General features: G+C 41.0%; 1 protein-coding gene across 2 annotated transcripts; it reads left to right on the top strand.

Moving 5' to 3' along the window:
* The first annotated feature begins 4,845 nt into the window (after positions 1-4,845).
* Positions 4,846-25,408, top strand: LOC117503993 (serine/threonine-protein phosphatase 6 regulatory subunit 2-like). 2 transcript variants are annotated; one of them, XM_034163329.1, is made up of 24 exons: positions 4,846-5,238; positions 9,717-9,886; positions 10,663-10,917; positions 13,719-13,905; positions 13,978-14,115; positions 14,219-14,284; positions 14,416-14,528; positions 16,046-16,159; positions 16,352-16,478; positions 16,706-16,858; positions 18,034-18,255; positions 18,356-18,420; positions 18,811-18,926; positions 19,010-19,095; positions 19,727-19,807; positions 19,946-20,043; positions 20,127-20,184; positions 20,306-20,433; positions 20,545-20,669; positions 20,762-20,906; positions 21,124-21,212; positions 21,638-21,827; positions 22,302-22,373; positions 22,538-25,408. In XM_034163329.1, exons 3-24 carry the CDS (start codon positions 10,691-10,693, stop codon positions 22,587-22,589), a joined length of 2,652 nt encoding a protein of 883 aa, XP_034019220.1. In that variant the 5' UTR covers positions 4,846-5,238; positions 9,717-9,886; positions 10,663-10,690; the 3' UTR covers positions 22,590-25,408. The 2 variants fall into 2 exon arrangements, with proteins under 2 accessions (XP_034019220.1, XP_034019221.1); XM_034163330.1 differs by having other exon boundaries at positions 22,302-22,389; positions 22,529-25,408.
* Positions 25,409-25,875: the final 467 nt, after the last annotated feature.

Raw genomic sequence — 25,875 nt, 5'->3', positions numbered from 1 at the left:
GTGGTTCCATGAGAAAGGTTAAACATGGTTATGAGTAGTTACATGCGTATATGAGAGGTTACACATTTGTATAAGAGAGGTTATGCATGTATACATAAGTGGTTGCATGCAAATATGAGAGGTTATGCATATGTAGGAGAGGTTACACATATTTATGAGTGGTTACATGTGTGTATGAGATGTTATACATATGATTAATTACATATGAGTGATTGCATGTACATATATGTGAGAATTTATGCATGTGTAGGAGAGAGGTTACACATGTTTATACATGGTTATACGTGTATAAGAGAAAGTAAACATATGCATGTGAATGGTTAAATGTGTAAAGATGTTACAGATTTGCATATGAGTGGTTACATGTGTATGAGATGTTACACATATGTGTAAAAGTACTCATGTGTATATGAGAGATTATGCATATATATATATATATATATATATATATATATATATATAAGAGAATTCATGCATGTGTATATTGGTTACATGTGTATATGAAACGTTTTACATATGTATATGAGTGAGATATGAGAGGTTATAAACATGTTTATGAGTGCTTACATGTATATAATGGGAGGTAATCAGAATCAGAATGCCTTTGTCATTATACATTGGTACAACGAGATTAGGGCCATCCAGTTGCAGTGCAATAAAATAGAATAAAAATAAAATAAAATAGTGCAAAAAAGAGATAAAAATAGTGCGAGAGTATGTATCAAAAACAAGATATAAAAAAATTCAACAATGTAAGGAAAAATATATATACAATTGACACTAGTGCAAGGTGCGGCTAGGATATAAGTATATTGCACAGAAATGTATATTGTCTATGGGTGATTGGGTTATTGCACATGGTTAGGATTGCGTGAAGAGGATCAGTGCATGCTAGAGTTCAATGTGGTTACGGCTTTGGGGAAGAAACTGTTTTTCAGTCTGTTTTTGTCCTTGTGAGCCTGTAGCGCCTCCCTGAGGGCATCAGGTCAAACAGGGCAGATCCAGGGTGAAAGCAGTCTTAGGAGATCGCTTTGGCTCTGCTGAGGCAGCGGGAGGTGTAAATGTCCAACAGGGAGGGCGGCCGATGATCTTCTGTGCTGCCTTAACAATCCTCTGCATTCTCTCCCTGTTAGCAGCAGTGGAGCTGCCAAACCACACTGTGATGCAGTATGTCAGCAGGCTCTCAGTGGATGAGCAGTAGAAGGCCAGCAGCAGGTCAGTGTTGAGATTGTATTTCCTGAGGACTCTCGGGAAGTGTAGCCGCTGCTGAGCCTTCTTGAGGATAGAGGAGATGTTGTTGGACCAGGAGATACAGTCTGAGATGAGAACGGCGAGATACCTGAAGGTGTGGACCCTTTCCACACGCTCGCCGTTGATGAGAAGGGGGGCAGGGTCGGTGCAGTGTTTCCTGAAGTCAGTGATGATCTTTCTGGTCTTCCTAGTGTTCAGAGCGAGGTTGTTCTCTGAGCACCAGGCTGCCAGCTGCCGGATCTCCTCTCTGTAGGCAGCCTCACCACCTCCGGAGATGAGACAGACCACTGTGGTATCATCTGCAAACTTGACGATAAGGTTGTTCTTGAGGGCCGGTCTGCAGTCGTAGGTGTAGAGGCAGTAGAGGAGGGGGCTCAGCACACAGCCCTGTGGAGAGCCAATGCTCAGCGTGCAGGTGGAGGAGAGGTGGGGGCCAAGTCTCACAGTCTGGGGACGGTTGGAAAGAATGTGTATATATGAGAAGTTATGGATGTATAATAGAGGTTACACATGTCTCTATGAGTGGTTACATGTATACATGAGAGGTAACGTGTGTATATATGAGAGGTTATGGATGTATAATAGAAGTTACAAATGTGTCTATGAGTAGTTACATGTATATATGAGAGGTAACGTGTGTATATATGAGAGGTTATGGATGTATAATAGAAGTTACAAATGTGTCTATGAGTAGTTACATGTATATATGAGAGGTAACGTGTGTATATATGAGAGGTTATGAATGTATAGTAGAAGTTACAAATGTGTCTATGAGTGGTTACATGTATACATGAGAGGTAACGTGTGTATATATGAGAGGTTATGGATGTATAATAGAGGTTACAAATGTGTTTATGAGTGGTTACATGTATATATGAGAATTAATGTGTGTACATGAGAGGTTATGGATGTATAATAGAGGTTACAAATGTGTCTATGAGTGGTTACATGTATATATGAGAGGTAATGTGTGTACATGAGAGGTTATGGATGTATAATAGAGGTTACAAATGTATCTATGAGTGGTTACATGTATATATGAGAGGTAATGTGTGTACATGAGAGGTTATGGATGTATAATAGAGGTTACAAATGTGTCTATGAGTGGTTACATGTATATATGAGAGGTAATGTGTGTACATGAGAGGTTATGGATGTATAATAGAGGTTACAAATGTGTTTATGAGTGGTTACATGTATATATGAGAATTAATGTGTATATGTGAGAGGTTATGAATGTATCAATCAATCAATCAACTTTTTTCTTATATAGCGCCAAATCACAACAAACAGTTGCCCCAAGGCGCTCCACATTGCAAGGCAAGGCCATACAATAATTATGAAAAACCCCAACGGTCAAAACGACCCCCTATGAGCAAGCACTTGGCCACAGTGGGAAGGAAAAACTCCCTTTTAACAGGAAGAAACCTCCAGCAGAACCAGGCTCAGGGAGGGGCAGTCTTCTGCTGAGACTGGTTGGGGCTGAGGGAAAGAACCAGGAAAGAGATCGATCACTAATGATTAAATGCAGAGTGATGCATACGGAGCAAAAAGAGAAAGAAACAGTGCATCATGGGAACCCCCCCCACAGTCTACGTCTAAAGCAACATAACCAAGGGATGGTCCAGGGTCACCCGATCCAGCCCTAACTATAAGCCTTAGCGAAAAGGAAAGTTTTAAGCCTAATCTTAAAAGTAGAGTGGGGTATCTGTCTCCCTGATCTGAATTGGGAGCTGGTTCCACAGGAGAGGAGCCTGAAAGCTGAAGGCTCTGCCTCCCATTCTACTCTTACAAACCCTAGGAACTACAAGTAAGCCCGCAGTCTGAGAGCGAAGCGCTCTAATGGGGTAATATGGTACTACGAGGTCCCTAAGATAAGATGGGACCTGATTATTCAAAACCTTATAAGTAAGAAGAAGAATTTTAAATTCTATTCTAGCATTAACAGGAAGCCAATGAAGGGAGGCCAACACGGGTGAGATATGCTCTCTCCTGCTAGTCCCCGTCAGTACTCTAGCTGCAGCATTCTGAACCAACTGAAGGCTTTTTAGGGAACTTTTAGGACAACCTGATAATAATGAATTACAATAGTCCAGCCTAGAGGAAATAAATGCATGAATTAGTTTTTCAGCATCACTCTGAGACAAGACCTTTCTGATTTTAGAGATATTGCGTAAATGCAAAAAGGCAGTCCTACATATTTGTTTAATATGTGCTTTGAATGACATATCCTGATCAAAAATAACTCCAAGATTTCTCACAGTATTACTACAGATCAGGGAAATGCCATCCAGAGTAACGATCTGGTTAGACACCATGCTTCTAAGATTTGTCGGGCCAAGTACAATAACTTCAGTTTTATCTGAGTTTAAAAGCAGGAAATTAGAGGTCATCCATGTCTTTATGTCTGTAAGACAATCCTGCAGTTTAGCTAATTGGTGTGTATCCTCTGGCTTCATGGATAGATAAAGCTGGGTATCATCTGCGTAACAATGAAAATTTAAGCAATACCGTCTAATAATACTGCCCAAGGGAAGCATGTATAAAGTGAATAAAATTGGTCCTAGCACAGAACCTTGTGGAACTCCATAATTAACTTTAGTCTGTGAAGAAGATTCCCCATTTACATGAACAAACTGTAATCTATTAGACAAATATGATTCAAACCACCGCAGCGCAATGCCTTTAATACCTATGTATAATAGAAGTTACAAATGTATCTATGAGTGGTTACATGTATATATGAGAGGTAATGTGTGTACATGAGAGGTTATGGATGTATAATAGAGGTTACAAATGTGTCTATGAGTGGTTACATGTATATATGAGAGGTTATGGATGTATAATAGAGGTTACAGATGTGTTTATGACAGGTTACATGTGAGAGGCAATATATATATATATATATATATATATATATATATATATATATATATATATATATATATATATATGTGTGTGTGTGTGTGTGTGTGTGTGTGTGTGTGTGTGTGTGTGTGTGTGTGTGTGTGTGTGTGTGTGCCTCTCATATATGCATGTAACCACTCATATACATGTGTAACCTCTATTATACATTTGTAACCCCTCACTGAGAGGCACAACCAACCAAGTGTACAGGAATCATGTACAGGAACATCTGTGCCGCATACAGATTAGAAGTCCCCAAGTCCCGATGGGAGACACCACCAAAGGTGGTTGAGAAGGACAGGGCTGAGGTCCTGTGGGACTTCAAATTCCAGACAGACGCAGCTGCTGGCCAACCAACCAGCAGTGGTGGTTGACAACAGAAAGAAACCCAGGATGTGATTGACGTGGCAATCCCAGCTTACAGCAATATCAGAAAGGGTCACGAGAAAACAGAGAAGTACCAAGGGCTGAAGAAGCAACTGGAGCAGATGTGCAAGATAAAGTCCAAAGTGGTCCCAGTGGTAATAGGAGCACTAGGAGCTGTAACTTACATATTCTCTCAGAGTGTGCAATAGAAATAAAGTTATAGGAAGAAATAAAATGTGTACAGCACACATTTAGGTCCCCTTTTGCAGTGCATCTATCTAGATGTCGATGCGCGTACCCACTGAGGGTTCGATGCGCGTTCTCGCCACCATGTCGCCATTTTGATTCAAAAAATATGACTGAGTTTTTCCTGCTTTACATGCTAAAGTTAGCTCTGCGATTGAATTACTCTTTGCGTTAGTACGCATCTACAAGTTGCACATTTGTGACATCGAGGAAGCGCCGTCAATGCCCAGTAGTCGGTGTTGGCGGAGAAATGTTTATTTGCTACAAGTCAAGTGCTACATTTGACTAACGTTAGCTAAGTTAAGCTAGTTGAGCCCTTCTTCAAAACAAATCACAGGCTAACGGTGGTTAGCTTGCTAATAGTTAGCCGGACAGCTAGTGACTGACAAGCTGGCTGCTTGACGAAAACTCCACCAGCAGTCAAGTAACGGGGAAAAAAAAGGATTATCGGCGGACTTTGAATCGATGGTAAGTTTTGGGGCGGATAGACCTTGCTGAGTTTTATCCGCCAAACAGCTAACGTTAACCCTCCTGGTGTATCGCCAAAGTTTAACCTAACTTGGACAGCTATCGTTATTAAGTTGGCTGTCTGTTTATTACCGATTATAAGTTAACTAGCATCCGTGCTAGTCACTGGAAAAAAAGAGGAACTAATGTGAACACGAGCTACATTGTTTGCTAACCGGGTGAGTTGTTTGATTAAAATAGTTAACGTCACACAATCTGTTTGCTAATCGGCTGACTTTGCCAACGCTGCTTAGGTAACGTTACCTAGTTGCAAAAGATTGTATTTGGGTAAAAAGAAGATGTGCAGTTGTATGTTTTGTTTTTCGGTTTTTGTCTACGTAAGCTGAGGAGTGTTCGTGGCTGAAGCTAGCAGGAACCTTCAGGAAATCAAACATGTCGCGGAGGATTCTAGTTCCGTTGATTACAAATACTGAAATTGATTTCTTGTTCATTTCATCTACTTAGTTTTTTTAAAATGTTCTATCTCCACTGGATCGGAGTAAACAGAAATCTGAGCTCCTGCCCGAGTCAGTTGATGTGCATTTCATGCCAAGGCTACAACAGATCAGTTACATTTCTTCAGCTACACTCCAATGTCTTTGTATTGTTACATTATATATGTATTAGTATAGCATAAGACACATTCAACAACATAACTTTAATCTTTGATTCGGGTGTTAAATTTTACAAGCTTGACAAGATTGATCATCATCGGTGCTACGTGAAATCAAAACTGTTTCAGCCATTTGACTGTATTTGCCACAGTTTTGATCTTCATGCGCAATTTAATGATGAGGCATATTGTTTAGTGGTATTCATTTTATAATTTTTTTCATCATCAAAAAGATCACTTTAAGGAAGACTATATATTGTGCAAATATTAAGTATGGTATTTTTAAAGCTAGGGACCAACTGGGTCCTAACTTGGAAAAATGTAGGGGTGAAGCAGTATCTCAAGGAGTTTTTATGATTCTTTCAAAACAATGTCCTTTACACTGAAAAATAATTTATTACAAAAAACTGTGTGTAGGGAGGGAGGTTTTGTGTATGTGTGTGTGTTTTGCCATAGTTACTGTTGCTGGGCAACACACTGATAAAATGGGCAAACATATACATACACACACACACACTAACTGGTGTAATGTATTTGTTGTTGATTGTTTAGCAGAAGAAACACTATTAGCCAGATTAACTCTAGTCACTTCTTGGAGCATATGCTCGTGCCATGCATTGCTTCCTCCATAACGCTATAGAATGGCTGGGGTCCTGGATGGCAACCACCCAGGCAGACAACTGGTCCAGCTCAGTGGTTCATCTCAGCCATTTGTGCACTGTCTAGCCTTAGGTACACATTCTTCAGTGCTCAGTTTAATTTTTGTTGCATAAAAATAAATATGTTGTTATATTATAGAAAGTATAAAAGCGGTGTTGGGGAAGAAGGGGGGTGTGTGGCATCACAGTGGTGGCTTCATGTGCTGATGTCTGTCAGCCTTCAGTGATGAACAGCTTCCAACCTAACCGTGAAAAATCATTGTTTATTGCCTTGTTCCTTAAGTACTCAGTAAAAGGACAAAGGTCTGGAAGTGAAGAGATCAGTGCCAAGCCAGAGCTCTTCCCTTGACTTTGCACACATGCAGTGAAATGCTTACAGCATTGCATTAAAGGTAATGAAAAAACACAGAATGTTTATGTAAATTTCAAGAGACCCTCTGAAAAAATATGGAGTTTTACATACAAATCATAGAATTCTGTTACTTATGTGTTGTTTGCAGTATTTGCAGATTTTATTTTTCTTTTAAAATGTCCGGCAATAGCGTAATCTTCCCTCACCCATTTGCTGGAAATTCTCCTGTCTATTTACGAGCCACTATGATTTTTTTTTTTTTTAACATTATGGTCCTTACGTCACTGCAGAAATGCACTTAGAAAAGGCGCTCTAAAGTGTTTACATTGGTAGTAGGCTCTAATCGTTTGATATTAGATTCAGATTCAGCTATACCATTCTGATTGATGGGTTTATGAGACATTTCTGATCAGATTCTCATTTTTCATCTTTAAATCCTTTGTAGTAGGATGAGTGAAATTGTAGTTTTAATTTGTTCTCTGTGCAGTCATGTGTGATAGTCATGTGGTTTGACAGCTACAACATTGAATTGCCACCAGTTGCATCTTTATTTGCATTCACCTCAGTGAAAACAGCTAATGTAAAAGTTCATGTTGTTGCATTTTCCTTGATTTCTTTTAACTTGCGTAATTACATGCTGTTGTTGGCTCATGATATCCATATGTTTATCCTTATGTTGTGCGCCACTGTTTCTATTTTCACCATCTGTTACATGTGCCAGTTAACTTTTTTTGTTGAGGTTGCCTCTGGTGGATTCTATTTTGGACATAAAGTCAAGCATTTGCTTTACTGCTCAGTGTCCACAGGGAGCATTCACTGGGTTATTATTGCACTTGTGTACTCTGTAAATGTATGCCAGATGGACGCTGCTGGTGGATGTGCAAAAAAGGGTCCTGGACTGGAAAACAGAAAGGAGGATGTGACAAGGCTTCCAAGTTCAGTTTTACATCTCTGTACCTAGGACTAATGAATTTTTTCATCATTGATTAATCTGTTGATTATTTCCCCTATTCCGATTAGTTGTTTGGTACATAAAATGTCACAAAACAGTAAAAAATGTTGATCTGTGTCTGGAAGCCCAAGATGAAGTCCTCAGATGTCTTGTTTTACTCACATTCCTAATAAGACAAGTTCATTGTCAAGAGGAGTAAAGAACTGAGTAAATAAACCAGAAAATATTTACATTTAGGAAACTAATTTTGGACATTTAAATAAAACCAAACTGATTAATCATTTATCTTGGCATTTAGTAATTGATTTAATTGACAAATCATTGTAGCTCTGTGGCATTAATTATATTTTGCAGCAGAGAGAGGCAGTAGTTTTCATCCCACATATCATAACTTCTTAGCACTGGTTTAATTGTATTTTAGTGTCATTTGGTTACCACAGCAACAGCACCGGCTGGACATTGTTAATTACCTAAACATGTAAAACTTGTTCTCCATCATTTAAGAACAATTTTTCACTTGCCATAATCACATAATAGGCCTTTAAAAGCCTCTTGTGTTGCTGATGAGACATGAGAAAGTGACATTGGGGTGTCTGTGTTTGTATACATTATCAGCCTTTGTGTGTGTGTGTGTGTGTGTGTGTGTGTGTGTGTGTGTGTGTGTGTGTGTGTGTGTGTGTGTGTGTGTGTGTGTGTGAGCGCTGGAGTGTGAGGTTTCATAATGGGTTTTAATGTATCTCACATTAACACCCATTATTTCACCTATATAATAATAGCCATGTGGCCTTTGTGTGCCTGCGTGTGTATGGCTTAGATCACGGTGATGAACACTGTGAAAATGGAAAGTTGATAGGACAAATATTTTTTGAGAAATTAGCAGTTTTAGCTAACCAGTAAACAATAGCCACTGTGCTGCAATGCACCATGGGAGTTCAGGGTTTTGGAGTTTTAAATGTTATTGTGGTTCATGTTTTATTGATTCATTGTGTTTTTGTAGCTCAGTCAAGTGTCATGTTGTCAGTACCATGAGTGACTTAAGTGTCATGCTCCCCGTATCATAAGTGAAATGACGACAGTCTGTGTTCACAGAGAGCACATAAATAAATAAGTCCTCTCTGGGAACAATCACCTTGTCGTGGTGGAGAGGTTTGTGTCCTCCTATGAACCACTGAGCTGTGTTGTTTGGAGCCTTCATGCTCCTGGTTCTTGTCTTTTCTGCATTCTGCCGCAAGCAGGTGCTTCTATTTTTAGACACAGAGACGGTGATGGAAGACATCAAAGGCAGTACACATTTCCCTCATGGTAACGGCAACATGAGACATAGCAAAACTGACTAAACCAATTGAGCTACAAAAACACAATAAATAACAGTGACAACACTGTTAAACTAATAAGAACCACAATAAGATTTAAAACTCAGAACTCCCATGTTGCATTGCAGTACATTGTCCCTTGTTTAATGGTTAGATAAAGTTGCTAATTTCTCCAGAAATATTTGTCCTATCAACTTTCTGTTTTCGCAGGGTTCATCCTTGACCCAAAATACATAAGCATACCAAACAGCAAATGTCTGCTCGCTCCAGTTTCTGCATGATCAAAGCCATACGCACACACACAGAAGCCACTTGGCTATTATAATATAAATTGCAACTCATTTATTCTGTGCATTAACTTTGGTTTAGGTGTTAAGTTGAGAACACATTGCAGGGACAACACATTAAAATAGGGCAGACCACAGTGATGATTTATTGAGGTAAAGTCAGTATTTATACAAAACCTCGAGTCGTGTCTTTATGGTATGTAACAGTGAGATTTCTGTTGAATGGCTGAATGATAACCTCCACTGTCTTTTGTGTTATGCAGGTTATGGTGAGCCTCTTAGCATCTCATCTCCTAAAGAGGCCTGCATTTTAAGAGGAGACCCATGCTGATAAATGCCAGGCCTCGCCACACACTCTGTCTTCTGCACAAACACAAATGCCTGCCTTCCCGTGGGGGAGGTCTGATTAAATATATCTACATTTCATCCACTGGTATGTCTGAGCAGTGTTCTGCGTTGATGCGTCCATCCTTGACCACACAAATGCAGTGTTTCTTCTTATGCAAATGAATGTGGATTTTTAATTTTGGTAATGAGACATTTTGTATTTCAAAATTTTGGGGACGGGGGGCAGTGGGAGTCCTCTCAGATGACTTGGTGGTTTTGGGAATGAGGATGCGTCACGCCTTTTCTTCTGGTCCCACCTCCTTGGTCACACAACAATGAAATCTTTGTAGATTGGTACAGACTACTGGAGTTTCTGATAAAATTACATTACAATTCATTTTTAAAAATTCTGCGTAAATGTGCCATTTGATTGGGGTATTATTCAGTATATATTAGAATTTTTTTTCCCCGTGTATGTGCACCATTCTATGAATGGTGTCTATTTATAGTAAGTGTTTAGTTTGTATTTTGCTGTCAGCATAGTATTTTTTTGGGCACTGTGCCAGGAACAGGTGTGCCTTTGCAAGGTGCTTTTCCATGCAAAGAGTAAATTTTCACAGAAAGCTGTGAAACATGCATTTCTTTGCCAGGAAAATGCCAAGTTGTTAAAGCTCTTCTTGCACTGTTACTTGTGCCTCCACGGGAGGGGGGTCCCCACAATAAAAGGACATAATTGAAGTTGCAGAGTTACCTCACTTACATTCCTCTTGTGCTTGCATCTCTTGTGGTGTCTGCCTGTGTTCCCATATCCTAATGCTTTTTTTTTTTTTTTTTTTTTTTTTTGTCACCGCCTCCCTCTCACCCTGCTGTCCTGTGGCCCAGGGCTGTGTCCCCCATCCCAGCGGCCACCATGTTCTGGAAGTTCGACCTGCACACCACCTCCCACATTGACCAGCTTTTGGACAGGGAGGACGTGATGCTGAGAGAATTAATGGAAGAGGATGATGTCCTACAGGAGTGCAAGGCCCAAAACCGTCGATTACTCCTCTTCCTGGCACAAGACCACTGCATGCGAGAGCTAGTCAGCCTCATCACCACAGAGCCTCCTGCTGACTTAGAGGAGAGGAGCCGCTTTAAGTGAGACCCCGCATTTGTGATTAAGCATGATGATGAGTAATTGGATTTCAGGTTGTTATTGCATCATGTAGCAGTATGGGGGGAAAAAAAGTTCAAGAGTTCATTACAAAAGCTTCATACAAGCTGGTAGAATCATGAGCCAAATTCTCTGGCTGTCATTTCTGATATTCTCACTTCATTGTAGCTGTTTCAGTTATTTGTTTCTTTGTCTTTGTTATATTACTGTAAAAAACATAATGAAATCCAGGCTTAGGTTGGGCCTGGGCTGGAATTTCTAGAGTCCACAGCTTTGTATAAAACTGTTCCTTTATGCTGTCGTAGCAATTCAGAGGGCGCCACGGGTCCTTCAGAACAGATCTTTACTTCTCCGTACAAAGCCACGGAATAAATAAATAAATAATGGTAAGCCACTTTGACAAATGACTTGAAAAGAAGGTGGAAAAAAGTACTGTAGCTTGTATTCGTGTTTGGGGTGAACTTCATCCTGCAGCACCACTTAATCTTCCAGCACTGAAGTGCAGCATTAAGTGTTTTGTTTTCAAGAAGTTTCAAGAGAATTAAATGGACTCGGGCATGCAGGCAGTCCGTCCGAGCTGAACACAGATACTCATAAACCAAGATTACAGTCTGATGTCTTTGTTAGCACTATCTATTATTTGTGGTAGCTTACTTTGCACAGTTTTTCTCTCTTTTTTTTTTTTTTAATAATTCATGACATATGAGCTGTTAAACTGCCCCAAAGATGTTTTTGAATTATAATTGGAGCCATGATTGTGCTGTTTCCACAGCAGTTCATGACTTGCAGGTGGGCTGAGAATTAAGCAGTGAATAAAAATAAGACCACCAAATACATTAAAAAAAAAAAAATCTAAATCTTAAATTAACTGAGGAAATAAATCTGAAAAGATGGTTAAAGTTTGTCTGCTATAGACTGTCACAAAAGCAGTCTCGGTCTACCAAAAATATAAAAATTATAACTGTGTCCACTGTTGAGGGTTTGAGTGCAGTTTCCTCTCCACCCAGACTCTGCCCGCTGAGCTGGACTGGAGGCGCTCTCACTGCTCCTGCTGCTCTTTCTAATCCCAGAAAAAAAAAAAATGGTGGAATGCTCTTCCATCAGTTTAACATTTGTATAAGCAACTTCCACCACCGTCCCTTACGGGATTGATGAGTGCGCATACTTGGACTGGATCACTTTTCTGTGTTTAGGGGTGTTTTAATTTACCCACCAGTCTTCTCTTCTCAACGTTAGTAGCAAGACCTGGGCAGGGCAGGAAGATCGTCTGGTGCCTTCAGTGGATTAGTAGTTTGCTGTGTTGATAGTGCAACATATGAAAGAAAAAACTCCAGGCCTGAGCTAGTGATGTGAGAATGCAGCTCAGCTCAAATCAGGGATCGTCAGGTTCATGCTGCAATGGCCAGGACTTTACTGCTGACTTTGGTTATACAGTGGCTTGCTAAATTATTCAGCCCCTTGGTATTTCACGCATTTGAATTTGTTTACGGCATTTCAGATACAAAAAAAAAAATCAGGCTTCTCAATATAAAAAAAAATCAAAAATTATCTTCCTTAGACTCAAACTGAAGACACTCTGGTAAATATCTACAAGTTGATATAAATTAAGTAAAAATATAAAAGCCAAGATGATGGGTTGCATAAGTAACCAGCCCCTTTGGTATAATACCTGTAAGTAATGAGTTTAATTGCCAGTTTTCTTCAGACAAGTCAGGGGATGGATACATGAACATTTCCAGGTCACTGAATATGTCTTGAACTTTATTTACATCAGTTATGAAGAAATACAAACAATATGGCACTCTATGGTAAATCTGTGTGGCATAGACAGTTCTCAAAAACTGAGTGATTGTGCAAGAAGGAGAAGAGTGAGGAAAGCCACTAAGACATCCAGACAACCTAGAAGAAGTTACAGGCTTCTGTTTCTGTGATTGGAGAAATTGTGTACAGTGCATATTTTGCATTTTGTAGCCCCAGTTATGCAGCTTCATGATGAAGTGGGACAGAGGAGGATTTTCTTTCACCAAAACATCAAATCTAGGCTTACGTCTCAGATGTACCTTCTGGCAAATTGTAGCTGAAGTTTCAGGTCTTCTTTTTAATAAAATCCTCCTCTATACCACTTCATCATGAAGCTGTATAACTGGGGATACAAAATGCAAAACGTGCACTATGCACAATTTCTCCAATTATGGCCACAGAAGCCTGTAACTTCTTCTGGGTTGTCTGGGTGTCTTTGTGGCTTTCCTCACTATTCTCCTTACACAGTCACTCAGTTTTTGAGAACTGTCAACTACACACTGATTTACCATAGAGCGCCATACTGTTTGTATTTCTTCATAACTGATGTAAATAAAGTTCAAGACATATTCAGTGACTTGGAAATGTTTATGTATCCTTCCCCTGACTTGTCTGAAGAAATCTGACAATTAAAGTGATTATTTACATGTATTATACCAAAGGGGCTAATTACTTATGCAACCCATCATCTTGGCTTTTATATTTTTAATTAATTTATATCAAGTTGTAGAGATTTACTTTCAGTTTGAGTCTAAGGAAGATAATTTTAGAAGTTTTTATATTGAGAAGCCTGATTTACTTTTTGTGTTTTAAATGCCATAAACAAATTAAAATGCATGAAATACCAAGGGGCTGAATACTTTTGCAAGCCACTGTATGTATAAAAACCTATGTTTTTATACATATATTATGTATGATATGTGCTACTTTTTCTGCCTCACTGTGCTACATCTTCCTCTGGTTGCGCTCCTGTTTCCCCTCTTAGGTTTCCTAATATTGCTTGTGAGCTCCTGACGTCAGACGTTCCCATTATAAATGATAAGCTGGGCGGGGAAGAGAGCCTCCTTGAGATGCTTTACCACTTCCTCGAGCAGGACCCGCCCCTCAACCCGCTACTGGCCAGTTTCTTCAGCAAAACCATTGGCAATCTCATTGCCAGGAAAACAGAACAGGTACCTGTAAAGATGCCACAGCTTTTAGAAATCCACTCTGTAAATGCTAATTCAGTTTTTTCCTCTCAACAGGTGATTTCCTTCTTAAAGAAAAAAGAAGGCTTCATTGGTCTGGTGCTGAAACACATAGATGCTTCTGCCATGATGGATCTGCTGCTTCGACTCATCAGTTGTGTCGAGCCTGCTCCCTTGAGGCAGGAGGTCCTCCATGTAAGCTTTTCTAAACACATGCTTGTGCTACATGATGTAAGCTTTTTAAATGTGCATTTAAAAAAAAAAAAAAACCTAAATCCTTCTTGTTGCATGTTACAAGTGGTTGAATGAGGAGAATTTGGTACGGAGACTCACAGAGCTCATCCATACTGGTAAAGATGAAGAGGTGAGTGCCACATCTACTGTCGTTTTTCCCATGACATTGTTTTCAAGACGAGCTGCTACTTAGATAAAGCAGTGAGTTACAAATATGTATGCCCTGAGCTATATTTTCTGTTGCACCCATTTTCTTTTCAGAGACAATCAAATGCGTCCCAAACCCTCTGTGATATCATCCGCCTTAGTCGGGACCAGGCCAATCAGATGCAAGAGAATGTGGAGGCTGACCCACTACTGGCTGTGCTGGAGTCGTAAGTATACGAGGTCTATTAGAAAAGTATCCGACCTTATTATTTTTTTCAAAAACCATATGGATTTGAATCACGTGTGATTACATCAGACATGCTTGAACCCTCGTGGGCATGCAAGAGTTTTTTCACGCCTGTCGGTTACGTCATTCGCCTGTGGGCAGTCTTTGAGTGAGGAGTGGCCCACCCTCTCGTCGATTTTTTTCATTGTTTAGGAATTATTCAGAGACTGCTGCTTTGTTTGATCAAATTTTTTTCAAAACTGTAAGGCACAACTGAGTGGACACCATTTGATAAATTCAGCTGGTTTTCGGTAAAACTTTTAACGGCTGATGAGAGATTTTGGTCTGGTAGTGTCGCCGTAAGGGCGGCCCATGGTGCCTGATGGCGATCTGCGCTTCGAGGCGGCAGCGTCTCGCCGTTTCAAGTTGAAAACTTCCACATTTCAGGCTCTGTTGATCCAGGAAGTCGTCAGAGAACAGAGAACTTTCAGAAGAAGTCGGCATGAGGAGTTTATTCGGACATTCCATTGTTAACGGACATTTTGTAATGAAAGAACGTGCGGGCAGAGTCGCATGTCGGGCCGGACCCGACCGCGGGGGGGTCGCGACAGGAAAAACACCTCCGTTGGAAACCTTAACGGGCAAGTTGGAACATGCCCAAGCTGTTCAACAATTTCTCAGTTACTCACTTGTTGAAAGCCATCAAAAGCCGCCTGAATTTTACAAATGGTTTTCAACACGGAGGTGTTTTTCCTGTCGCGGCGCACACAGATTTGCAGAGTCGTCACGGAAATGACTCGGCGAATTTGCGCGTACGTCTTTCATTAAAAAATGTCCTTAAACAGTGGAATATCCGCATAAAGTCCTCATGCCGGCCTCTTCTGAATCTTCTCTGTTCTCTCACGACGTCCTGGGTGAATTAAGCCTTAAATTAGGATGTTTTCAGGTCGAAACAGGCTGACGACGGCGCCTGGAAGTGCTGCACGACGTCCCGCTGCATGGGAAGTCCTTACACCGACAGAAACACCCCATAATCTCTCATCAGCCATTAAACTTTTCACCGAAAACCAGCTTAATTTCTCGAATAGTATCCACTCGGATATTCCTCACAGGTCCAGAAAAAATTTTGATAAAGCAACGCACGCTGTCTCGAGCAGCGTGTGAAACAAAGGAATTCAGCTGAGAGGGCGGGACCACATCTCACTCAAGGCCTGCCCACAGGGAAATGACGTCACCGACGCGTGAAAAAACTCATGCATGCGCATGAGGGTTCAAGCATGATTGGTGTAATCGCACGTCATTCAAATCCATATAGTTAAAAAAAATAAATAAAAGGGTCGGTCTGTTATCTAATAGACCTCGTATATTGTGTTGTAAGCCTGCATTGTTAAAAAAAAAAACCCTTCAATTGATTGCAAAGCTACAGTATACTGGATAAAAATCTGGAAAAATGTACCAGAGCAGAAGATTGGAATTGGTTTTGGGCCACAGTTCTGAAGCGTCAACATTTTCTTTCAGGCAGGAGAACATAGCAGGACTCCTGAAGAACATGTTTGAAGGGGAGAGAAGTGAGGCCTCCATTGTTAACGGAACTCAAGTGCTACTTACCTTACTGGAGACCAGGAGGTCTGGGTAAGTGAAGTGTTTCCTGGAAAGCTTGCCAATGTGATTCTGGGTCTCTGAAGCAGTTAAACAACAGTGAATTTCTGGGATTGACTTGAAATGTGAGGAAATGCTGTATAAAGAACAGTTTGGAGATTAGAGCCGAATTGGTATCTTCATTATCTCAAGGCTGCTGTTTTAATATTGCTGTCTGTCTTCCAGGTTGGAAGGGCTGATGGATCTGTATTCTCAGGGTTATGAAAGGTCTTACACTGTCAACAGCAGTATTTTAAATGCCATTGAGCCCCATTTAAAAGACTTCCAGCAGCTTCTCCTGGATCCCCCCAAGGTATAAATATGGGTCTGTGCCAACTCTTGCAAGATTATTCTAAACATAAGCACAGAACACGAGGCTGTTGCATAATTGGTTCCTCAATTGTTAATGTTTTATTTTGCAGTATTACAACCCCTCTTTTTGTAAAAATGTTGCATTTTTTTTGTCTGGGGCATTAAACCTGGTTTTCAGTATGTGAAAATATGACAGCTCTGATATGCATTTTTGTATTCCTTGTTCAGAAAAGTGCAATATTGACGACCGTTGGCATTCTAGAGGAACCACTCGGGAACGCCCGCCTTCACGTGGCCCGACTGGTGGCCGCCCTGCTGCAGACATGTGCCCCCAGTGTCTGTCAGGAGCTCTGTAAACTTTGCACCATGGACCTACTACTGGTAGGTTAACCCGGACTTCACTCTGTACATCTGAGCTCTGCAGCATATCTGTGAAATTGTTCAGATACTGGCATTTTTATTTTATTAAATATGTGTGTAACCAGAGTATCTTCATGTTTGAATGGATTTACAGAAAACTTTGTGCAAAGGTAAGATAGTGAGAACTTGACTCTCATCTAAATAAATGGCAGCAGGTGTGGCTTTTTACATTTTTATTATTTTTTGAGTAGATTACAGTATTTTCTGGACTGTAAGATGCACGGGAGTATTAGTCAGATCTGTCCAAAATATGTCAAGAAGAGTGAAAAAACAAGTCCTAACATTTATTTTTTTAAAAGGTGGTGCTGTGACTTCATACAACAAGAAGCTAAATGAATGTAATCAGTGCCTTTTTCATTAATAATGCAAACCCAAGCTAATTAATTTTATTTTATGAGGGGCTAAACATGAGTAAACTGTTTCTTGTGGCCACTGAACAGACAGTCATAGCTGAGGTAAACATGAAATCTGCATGTATTATGCAAAAAAAAAAAATAGTAATAATAATCAAAGATAGGCTTATAGTGCATCCAGAAAGTATTCAGTGCTTCACTTTTTACAAATTTCTATTACAGCCTTGTTCGAAAATGGAGTAAATTAATTTTTCCCCCCAAAATTCTATTCGCAACACCCATAATGATAACATGAAACCCCCCCCCCCTTTTTTTTTGCCAATTTATTTAAAATAAAACCATTACTGCTCTTTTCTCACACAGTCCAAGCAAGTGTTGTGCAGAGTAGTAAAAAAAAAAAAAATTGTTTTTATTCCAGAGCATGGTCTTTCAGTTTGAGAGCATGATTAGCTTCCTCTTCCATTCTAGAGTATGAATCACTACCTCATTGAGTAGACGTGTAGCTTGTCACACATGTAGATAGTGCCATCTTGTGGCTATAGAGGATAATGCAGTATTTTTTCATAGAGTAGTTGCTTTGGAATGTCGCAGGACATTCCAAACGGGTTAAGAAGGGGTGAAAAAAGTGATTTGCGGTCTAGAAAATACAGTACTCTAATACCACCAAGCTAATCGTGACAAGGGCAGAAAGGTGAGTCTTGACTTCAACCAAAGGTTTACTCTGTCTTATAGGCACTCGTGTAACAGCATTAATAATGTTTCGCTACTGTGCTGTCTGCATAGGATCTGTTCTTCAAATACACCTGGAATAACTTTTTGCACTTCCAAGTGGAGCTGTGTGTGTCGGCTATCCTGAACCACCCTACCACAGACGAGCGGCCCAACACAGGTCTCCAGAATCACGACGAAAAGTCAGGAGCAACTTTGGAGGCTCAGGCAGAGACTGTGGAGACGGGCAGGACCAATGACCCACAGACCTCTACCCATAATGCCCTTGTGGCACATGTATGTTCTTTAAATAGTTCGCTAATTTGAAGTAATATGGTGTGTAGCCAAAACACCACAACTAATTCTTATGACGCACTTCTCTCCGCTGAATTCGCAGCTTTTCCAGAATTGTCGATTGGTGCAGAGGATTCTTGATGCCTGGGAGGAGAATGATAAGATACAGTATGTTTGGAATCAGTTCATAAGCTTTATCATTATTATTATTAATGGAATTATTTTTGTTGTTGTTAATTTCTGCTGTTGTATTTGTCTGCAGTTTTCACTGCTGATGCAACTCCCGCTAAGAAACTTTGAAGTTGCACATTTATTTTGGGCACCTTTTTTTGGGGGCTCTGTTCTCCATCATTTGGCACTAAATACCTGTTGATTGGGTTTTTATTAAACTTGTAATTTTTTAGATAATTTTTGCCTGCAGCAGAAACAGTTTGGTTAGATTCACCTCAGTGGATCTGTGAAATCTGCAGCACATTTCCTGTGATATCAGGAGTTTACAGTTGTGCTATTGCAGATGTTGAGTTGTTGTGATGAGTAACATGTGCCCGTGGACGTCAGGGCTGTGGGTGGCACCAGGAGAGGCAACATGGGCCATCTGACCAGGATTGCCAACATGGTGGTTCAGAACCTGGAGAAAGGACCAGTCCAGGCCCAGATCTCTGACCTCATTAAAGGTAAATAATGCCAGCTGATGAATCAGTGAAGGGTCATCAGTACAGATCGAGCCATTAACAAGTTGTAATTTGTCGCTTTGCAGAGCTGCCAGAAGACTGCAGAGGTCGCTGGGAGAGTTTTGTTGACGAGACCCTGAGAGAAACCAACAGGAGGAACACAGTCGAGCTGGTGGGCCCTCACTCATTAGCCTTCTGGGCTTATTTCTGACAAGCTGGAGGTTAACTTCATCGCATTTGCTTTCCTTCTCCCAGTGTTTTCCTACTTGGCAGCCATTTACATGGAAGTAGACCAGCCAGTCTGTGCAAGAGCCAGTCAGAACAGCCAGCATCAGTTTCAGAGTGCACGTCCCCCGCGCCTACCCACCCAAAAAAAAATCTCAGTGAATACATTTAAAAAATAAAATAAAACCGTAAGCAGGGAGTGTTGATTATTATTAATATCATAACCTGCCACAATCCTCAATGAAGGAATTTGAGTTTTAAAGCTGAGCCAGGACACGGTGTTGGCGTCTGTACTCCTGTTTTTTAAAGGATTGGCTTTGCTGCTCGCTGATTGTTCCCAGCACTTTGCTTGTCTTAAACATTCCAGCTGTTATAAACACGTCGTCTTAGTGCTGTGCTGTGACAAAAGCTGTTACAAGAGGATCGTGTTACACGTTCCAGAGTCGATTACGAATTCTCAGTCCGTCCGTTCAGCGCAGCTGTAATATAGATTTGATGTAAAATTTGTACATTGCAGGACGGTTGAAAACCTGAAGTGTGTGTTGTAATATTTGAAAGTTTGTTTTAACACAATGCAGGTGAGCACACACAACATGCACTCCTCCAGCGAGGATGACGACATGGAGAGCCCCTTCCCCAATGACCTGTCTCTGCAGCAGGTAGGACGCACTCGTCACCGCAGCACAACCAAAGTTACACAACACGCTTCTACTTAATTTGCGAAAGATAAACCGTGCCTGATGAACGCAGGCCTTGGCCTTTCATAAAACTCTCTGATTGCCCGTTGATGTCCGCAGGCTTTCTCAGACTATCAGATCCAACAGATGACGGCCAACTTTGTGGATCAGTTTGGGTTTAATGACGAGGAGTTCAGCGAGCACGACGAAAATATCAAGTAAGAAGCACAAAGTGTTTATTCGGCAACAATTCTGTTGTTTCTGAAAAGTTTTGACGTGGCTTTTATTTTTCCCACCTCAGCGCCACGTTTGACAGAATTGCTGAAATTAACTTCAATCTCGATGCAGATGATAATAGTGTAAGTATTTTGACTTTTTTTTTTTTTTTTTTTTAATGCTGGTGTTTTTAATGGGGCTGAAATGGTTCGCGTGCCTCCAGCAGCGCGGTAATAACACGCGCGCTCTCCTTCTCATCCACAGGCCAACGCAGCCGCGTTTGAAGCTTGCTGTAAGGAGAGAATACGCCAGTTCGATGATGCTGAAGAGGAAGAGGACATTTGGGAGGACAAGGAGATAAACTATGCAACACAAGCTAAATCCAGAATGCGGTAAACTGGATGTTTTTTGGGGGGCTCGTGGTTTCCTCAGAGTCATTTCCATTTGAAGGCTTATTTTCTTTTTGTTAAAAATCTTTGCTGCGACGCGTGTGTCTCTGCTAGGTTTGGGGTTTCTCAGACCTCAGGGGGAAGCTCCAGGAGTAGTATAGAAAATGGAGGCCAGGAGCGGGACCACGGGTCTGAGTCAGACGAGGATGAGAACTCTGAGCAGAACACCTCGGACACAGGTAGACCCGAAAGCAACACGTGGAGTTTGTATCCTGCTGCTGATTGGGAACCCTTTTGTTTTGTTGTTCTTCTAATGACGATTTTATTCCAGGTCAGGGCTGGACAGTGAATTTCAGGGATTCTGGAGAGAGTACAGCATCCCAGACCCCAGCAGGGTGGGAGACCTCAGCAGGGGCCAGAGCAGAAAGCCAGGAGACGGGGTGGGCCAACTTCACAGAGTTCCAGCCTTTCTGCGGGTAAGAATCAACGCTGTTAATCTTCTTAACAGGGGCCCAGGATGATTGAGAGAAAAAAAAAAAAATCAAAATGATTAGTCTCACAAGACGTGGTGGCTTCCAAACCCAGGCTTTGGATATGAAAGAAGCTGACAAACGAGTGAAGAGTGTATTGGAGTAAATCTGTGACAAGAATCAGTCAGCATGTGTTGAAGGTTTTCTGTCTGTCCTCCTGCAGTACAGATACTGAACCCAGGTGCAGCTCTCCTGTGGCTTCTGGCAGCAGAGACGCAGATAAACAAGCCAAACAGGATCCAGAGAAGAGCGGTGAGTGTTTGAGTCCTTAGAGATCCACTCCCTCGGAGACACCCCCCCACCTGAAACACACAGCCTAACTCAGTCCACTTCTGAAATGTATCTCTTAATTTTTACACATTAAAGCTTGTTGTTAGATGTCAACTGCTCGATTCAAGAGCAGCCTGTTATACGAGGATGTGGTCCTCAAGAAATGAGTGATTGTACTTCAAACACTTCGTGAAGGAAGCCACCAAAACAACTGAAAAAGATGCAAGTTTTCAGTGGCTGTGATTGGAGAAGCTTCTTTTCTTCTTCTTCTATATAGTGTATATATACATATATCTTGATTGCATAAAGAATCTTTTTTTTTTTCTGTCATGAAACAAAAGTATGCAGGGTGTTTGTTTACAGGGACTTTTTCACTTGAGTGTGAAAATCTGTTGATCCGCCTGCAGATGTCAGTGCCTCCTCTGCTGCTCCAGCTGGCGATGGGACGAAGGCTCCCGTCACCGCTGCAGACAGCAGCTCCTCCGGCGGGTCCGACAGCGAGGAGGATGACAAAAACGCCGGCACGTCTCCTGCTGTAGCTCCCGCCTCGGAAACTGCAGGCGCCGCCCAGAGCAGCAAGACGGCCGACCTCAAGAGGTTTGGAACCGCCACTCGTTTTGAATCTCGCTGTCAGAAAGTCAAGTGGGGAGGTGATGGCCGAGTGGTTAAGCGTCATGCTTCAGACCAGAATCACTAAGGACCCTTGGGCAAGGTCCTTAATCCCCTAGTTGCTCCTGGTGTGTGAATGTGAGGCATCATTGTAAAGCCCTATGAAGTCCATTTACCTTTTACCATTTAAGTTAACAAAAAATAAAAAGAGCACATCTATATTTAAGCCATAATGACCACGTGGAGGTAATTACGGACTGGGATTTAAAATGATGGGATTCATTCAGTTTTGTTTTTCCAGAGAATTCTGCTTCAAGTTCAGACGGTTTAAAAAACATGTCATCATTGGTTTTATTTACCTGCCATTCCCCGGTCAGGTCAAAGGTCAGGCAGAGAGGGCTGCACGTGTGTAGAATAAGCTGCGCTGATCAGGAGGTTTGAAGTTTCCTGTTTGTGTTGCAGTGAGGAGATTTCAGCATCGCTGGAGAAACTCTCTCTGTCAGACAAAGTCTCTCAGCAGCCGCCCGCCACGAGGTAGTCAGCGCACAAACCATCCAAACAATGCGAGAACTGTTCGATTAAGTCTGCTTTCTGTATATTTTAGTCTTTAAGTTACTGCCATTCTTATTCTGTCGTATTCGAGCATCACTTTGTCAGAGGGTGTTTTTATGTTGTATGTATGTTGTGTCCGTCCACAGAGAGGAAACCCCGCCGCCGTCACACGAAGTGTCTGTCAACGGGCCGGTGTGAGTGCTGTGCAGACAGCGCAGCGGCCCGGCGACCTCGCCCAGAGCGACTCTCCAAATGCAACCTAGCTGCAGCTCCGGTGTTTTTCCTGACTCGCTCTGCCATGTTATTGGACCTGGACACTGCCAATCAGCACCAACAACGAGGCGGCAGGACGCGTCGAAAACAAACAAACAACCTGACGGACCGCAGAGGAATCATCTTCAAAGCCTTTTTTTTTTCCTGATGTTGCACATAATCACGTGCGGTTTTAATGTAGCAGCGATATTTGAAATGACAGAATCCAAGAGGTGGCATCATCATCATTTTTATTTTTTTAAAGCGTCCTTTCAGACCTCCTGCTTGTTACGGCTGTCGGACTTTGAGGGATTTCTCATTGATACCCCTGAACAGATAGCACAGGCCAACTTTTTAAACACACACACACACAATTTAATGCCTCTCTGTTTTTCCCCTCTCAATTGGGGGGGGTGTCCTCCAGGCTTCAGAAAAAAAGCACTTATGCAGCTGTTTACTGTACGTGATAGCACAACGTCCGTGTTGCATCTTCATCTCTGTCCTCACGTTTAACTGAACATCTCTGCGCCATACGTCACCATGATCCTGAATGTCCACGAGGAAGAAACGGAGCTTGAATAGTATTACCGTCTCTGCTCATGTGCAATAATGTCACTTAGCCCTTTTATTTAAAGATTTGTTCCCCCCTTTAAAAAAACAAAACATCAGAGAACAAGACTACTCATTCGATTTAGTTTTGGGCAAACTTTTTTTTTTTGTGCATGTACAAGCGGCTCTCTGTTGACCTAGCTCGTGAGCTAAGACCTTCTGATTGTAATTAAATTCTTACTGCTCCCCCCCCAATCAACCAAACATTATCTACCTATATACAAATATCTACATTTAAAAGTAATTTTACAAGCAATCCTGAGATTACTGTTGTCTGATTTATTATTTTCCCTACCTACCTCCTGCCCCCTCTGAGCACTTACAGGGTGAGAGCGCCTGTATTTCCGTTTTTAAGTTTAATTCTATTTCTTCTCTGAGCAGCAGGATTGGACAGAGGGCGGAGCTTTGGTTCCCTTTGGTGTACATTGGTCATTTGACAGGGATCGGGTTCTGCCATTATCATTTTAATTTCAAATTAAAAGCGTCTGGTTGATCACGTCAACACCAAAAGGTTTGCCACTAGTTCTGTTTTTTTTGTTTGGCCATATCCACACATTATATATATATACATACACACACACACGATTTGTGTGTGTACACAGATGGATAAGCAGTGTGCAGTAGCTCTGAGAGCAAATAACCAAAGTGCAGCAGAGGTACATCAGCACTTGTGTGCCCCAAAAGTGATGGGAGGCCATTTTTATAACCCCACATCAGAAAAAAATTGACATGGAAAATGTAAATACAACAAAAATAAATCGATTTACTTCGATTTCATTGCAGACAGTACGAACCCAAGATATTTGTTTTGTGTGGCCAAATTAATTTCCTGTGTCAGTATATGTCCACCTATCCCCAATTTGTCTCAAGAAAACAGGTTGTAAAAGTGATTTAATACTTAAATATTTTCAATAAATTGCCCCCTCCCATTATATATATATTTCATACTGTCTGCAATGCAATATACATTTACATTTTTTGGGGGGATTTTCCATATATCAGCTTTTTCCGGTTTGGGGTTGTAGGTGCTGTTTACTAGATTTGTGTAATTAAAATAAAACTTTTGCTCACCCACAGTGGTCAGAGGTTGGAAAGTTGTGTCTACAGTCTGACAAATTAAATTTACTGATTTAAAAAATAAAAATCACCCGATGCTTTTAGAAATAATTGAATTACACTTATGTACATATTTTGTTTTAGTTTTGTTTTTTAAAAAGAATATCTCCTTTTACTTGGAGGTAAATAACTTAATTTTATTGTTGGTATATTTTGAGTTTCACCTCTTGAAAGTTTCAAACACTGTTTGCTATGCAGCAGTGCCTCCCACTGGCCGGAAGTGCAGTCTGTGTCAAAGAACAATTAAATTTTTTTAAAAGCACATATGTTATTAATTTCATCTACATATTACAGCAAAAAAAAAAAAAAAAAAAAAAAACCCAAAAAAACAGTCCCAGAAACCCTGGTGAAATAATTCAAAGCAAGAGTTAACATTTAAACCCACAGTGTTTATTTTGAGTCTAAAAACTATATTGACATGATTGACACGACCCGGCTCAGAAAGTAATTCTAATAGAAAATAAAAATAAATAAAAAAAAACATTTTATTGTGTTACTGTAGCTGTTGATACATTAACTAGACTGAAGAGATGAGCTGGCTTCTTGCCATGTGAATGTCGACTGCAGTCAGTTTTCCAAGTTGGGTTCTGATGCACGTGGTTCAAACCTACCAAAATTTAGAAACTAACATCTCCAAGTCTTGGAAATTTTGAACTAAATATTTTGAAATGCTGTAATACTACAGCAACATCTAGTGAATGAAATAATGCATAGCTTCACCCCGCAGACTGTGTTCCTGCAAACTCTGCCTCCACCAGTAAACTGATTCACAAGTGCGACACGTTTCGGACCGAGGTGGAACAATTCTTGTGCTTTGCCCACACAACCCGAGTTCTAAAATTTGTTTCTGTGTAATTTATTAAGACCAAATCTAAACTGATTAACTGCAAAAACAAGCGCTGGCAGTCACCAGAACTCAGTGCAAGAAAGACTCGAACGTAACTAATCGACATCCAAACAGTCACACCGCTGTAAGAGAGTGAAACAGTGAAAACACTTTCCACTCTGCATTTGGACTGGAATTAAGGATAACTGTGTGTGTGTATGTATGTATATATATATATGTCTGTCAATAAAGTATGTCCTTTTTATTTTTTTCAAAAACTATGGATTTCATTCATGTTTTTACGTCAGACATGCTTGAACCCTCGTGCGCATGCGTGAGTTTTTCCACGCCTGTCAGTGACGTCATTCGCCTGTGAGCACTCCTTGTGGGAGGAGTCGTCCAGCCCCTCGTCGGAATTCCTTTGAGAAGTTGCTGAGAGACTGGCGCTTTGTTTGATCAAAATTTTTTCTAAACCTGTGAGGCACATCGAAGTGGACACGGTTCGAAAAATTAAGCTGGTTTTCGGTGAAAATTTTAACAGCTGATGAGAGATTTTGAGGTGAGACTGTCGCTTTAAGGACTTCCCACGGAGCGAGACGTCACGCAGCGCTCTCAGGCGCCGTTGTCAGCCTGTTTCAAGCTGAAAACCTCCACATTTCAGGCTCTATTTGATCCAGGACA

Source organism: Thalassophryne amazonica, chromosome 22 (assembly GCF_902500255.1).
Source record: "Thalassophryne amazonica chromosome 22, fThaAma1.1, whole genome shotgun sequence".
NCBI lineage: Eukaryota > Metazoa > Chordata > Actinopteri > Batrachoidiformes > Batrachoididae > Thalassophryne > Thalassophryne amazonica.
Note: the sequence above shows the minus strand (reverse complement) of the source record. Positions and strands in the feature narration are given on the sequence as shown.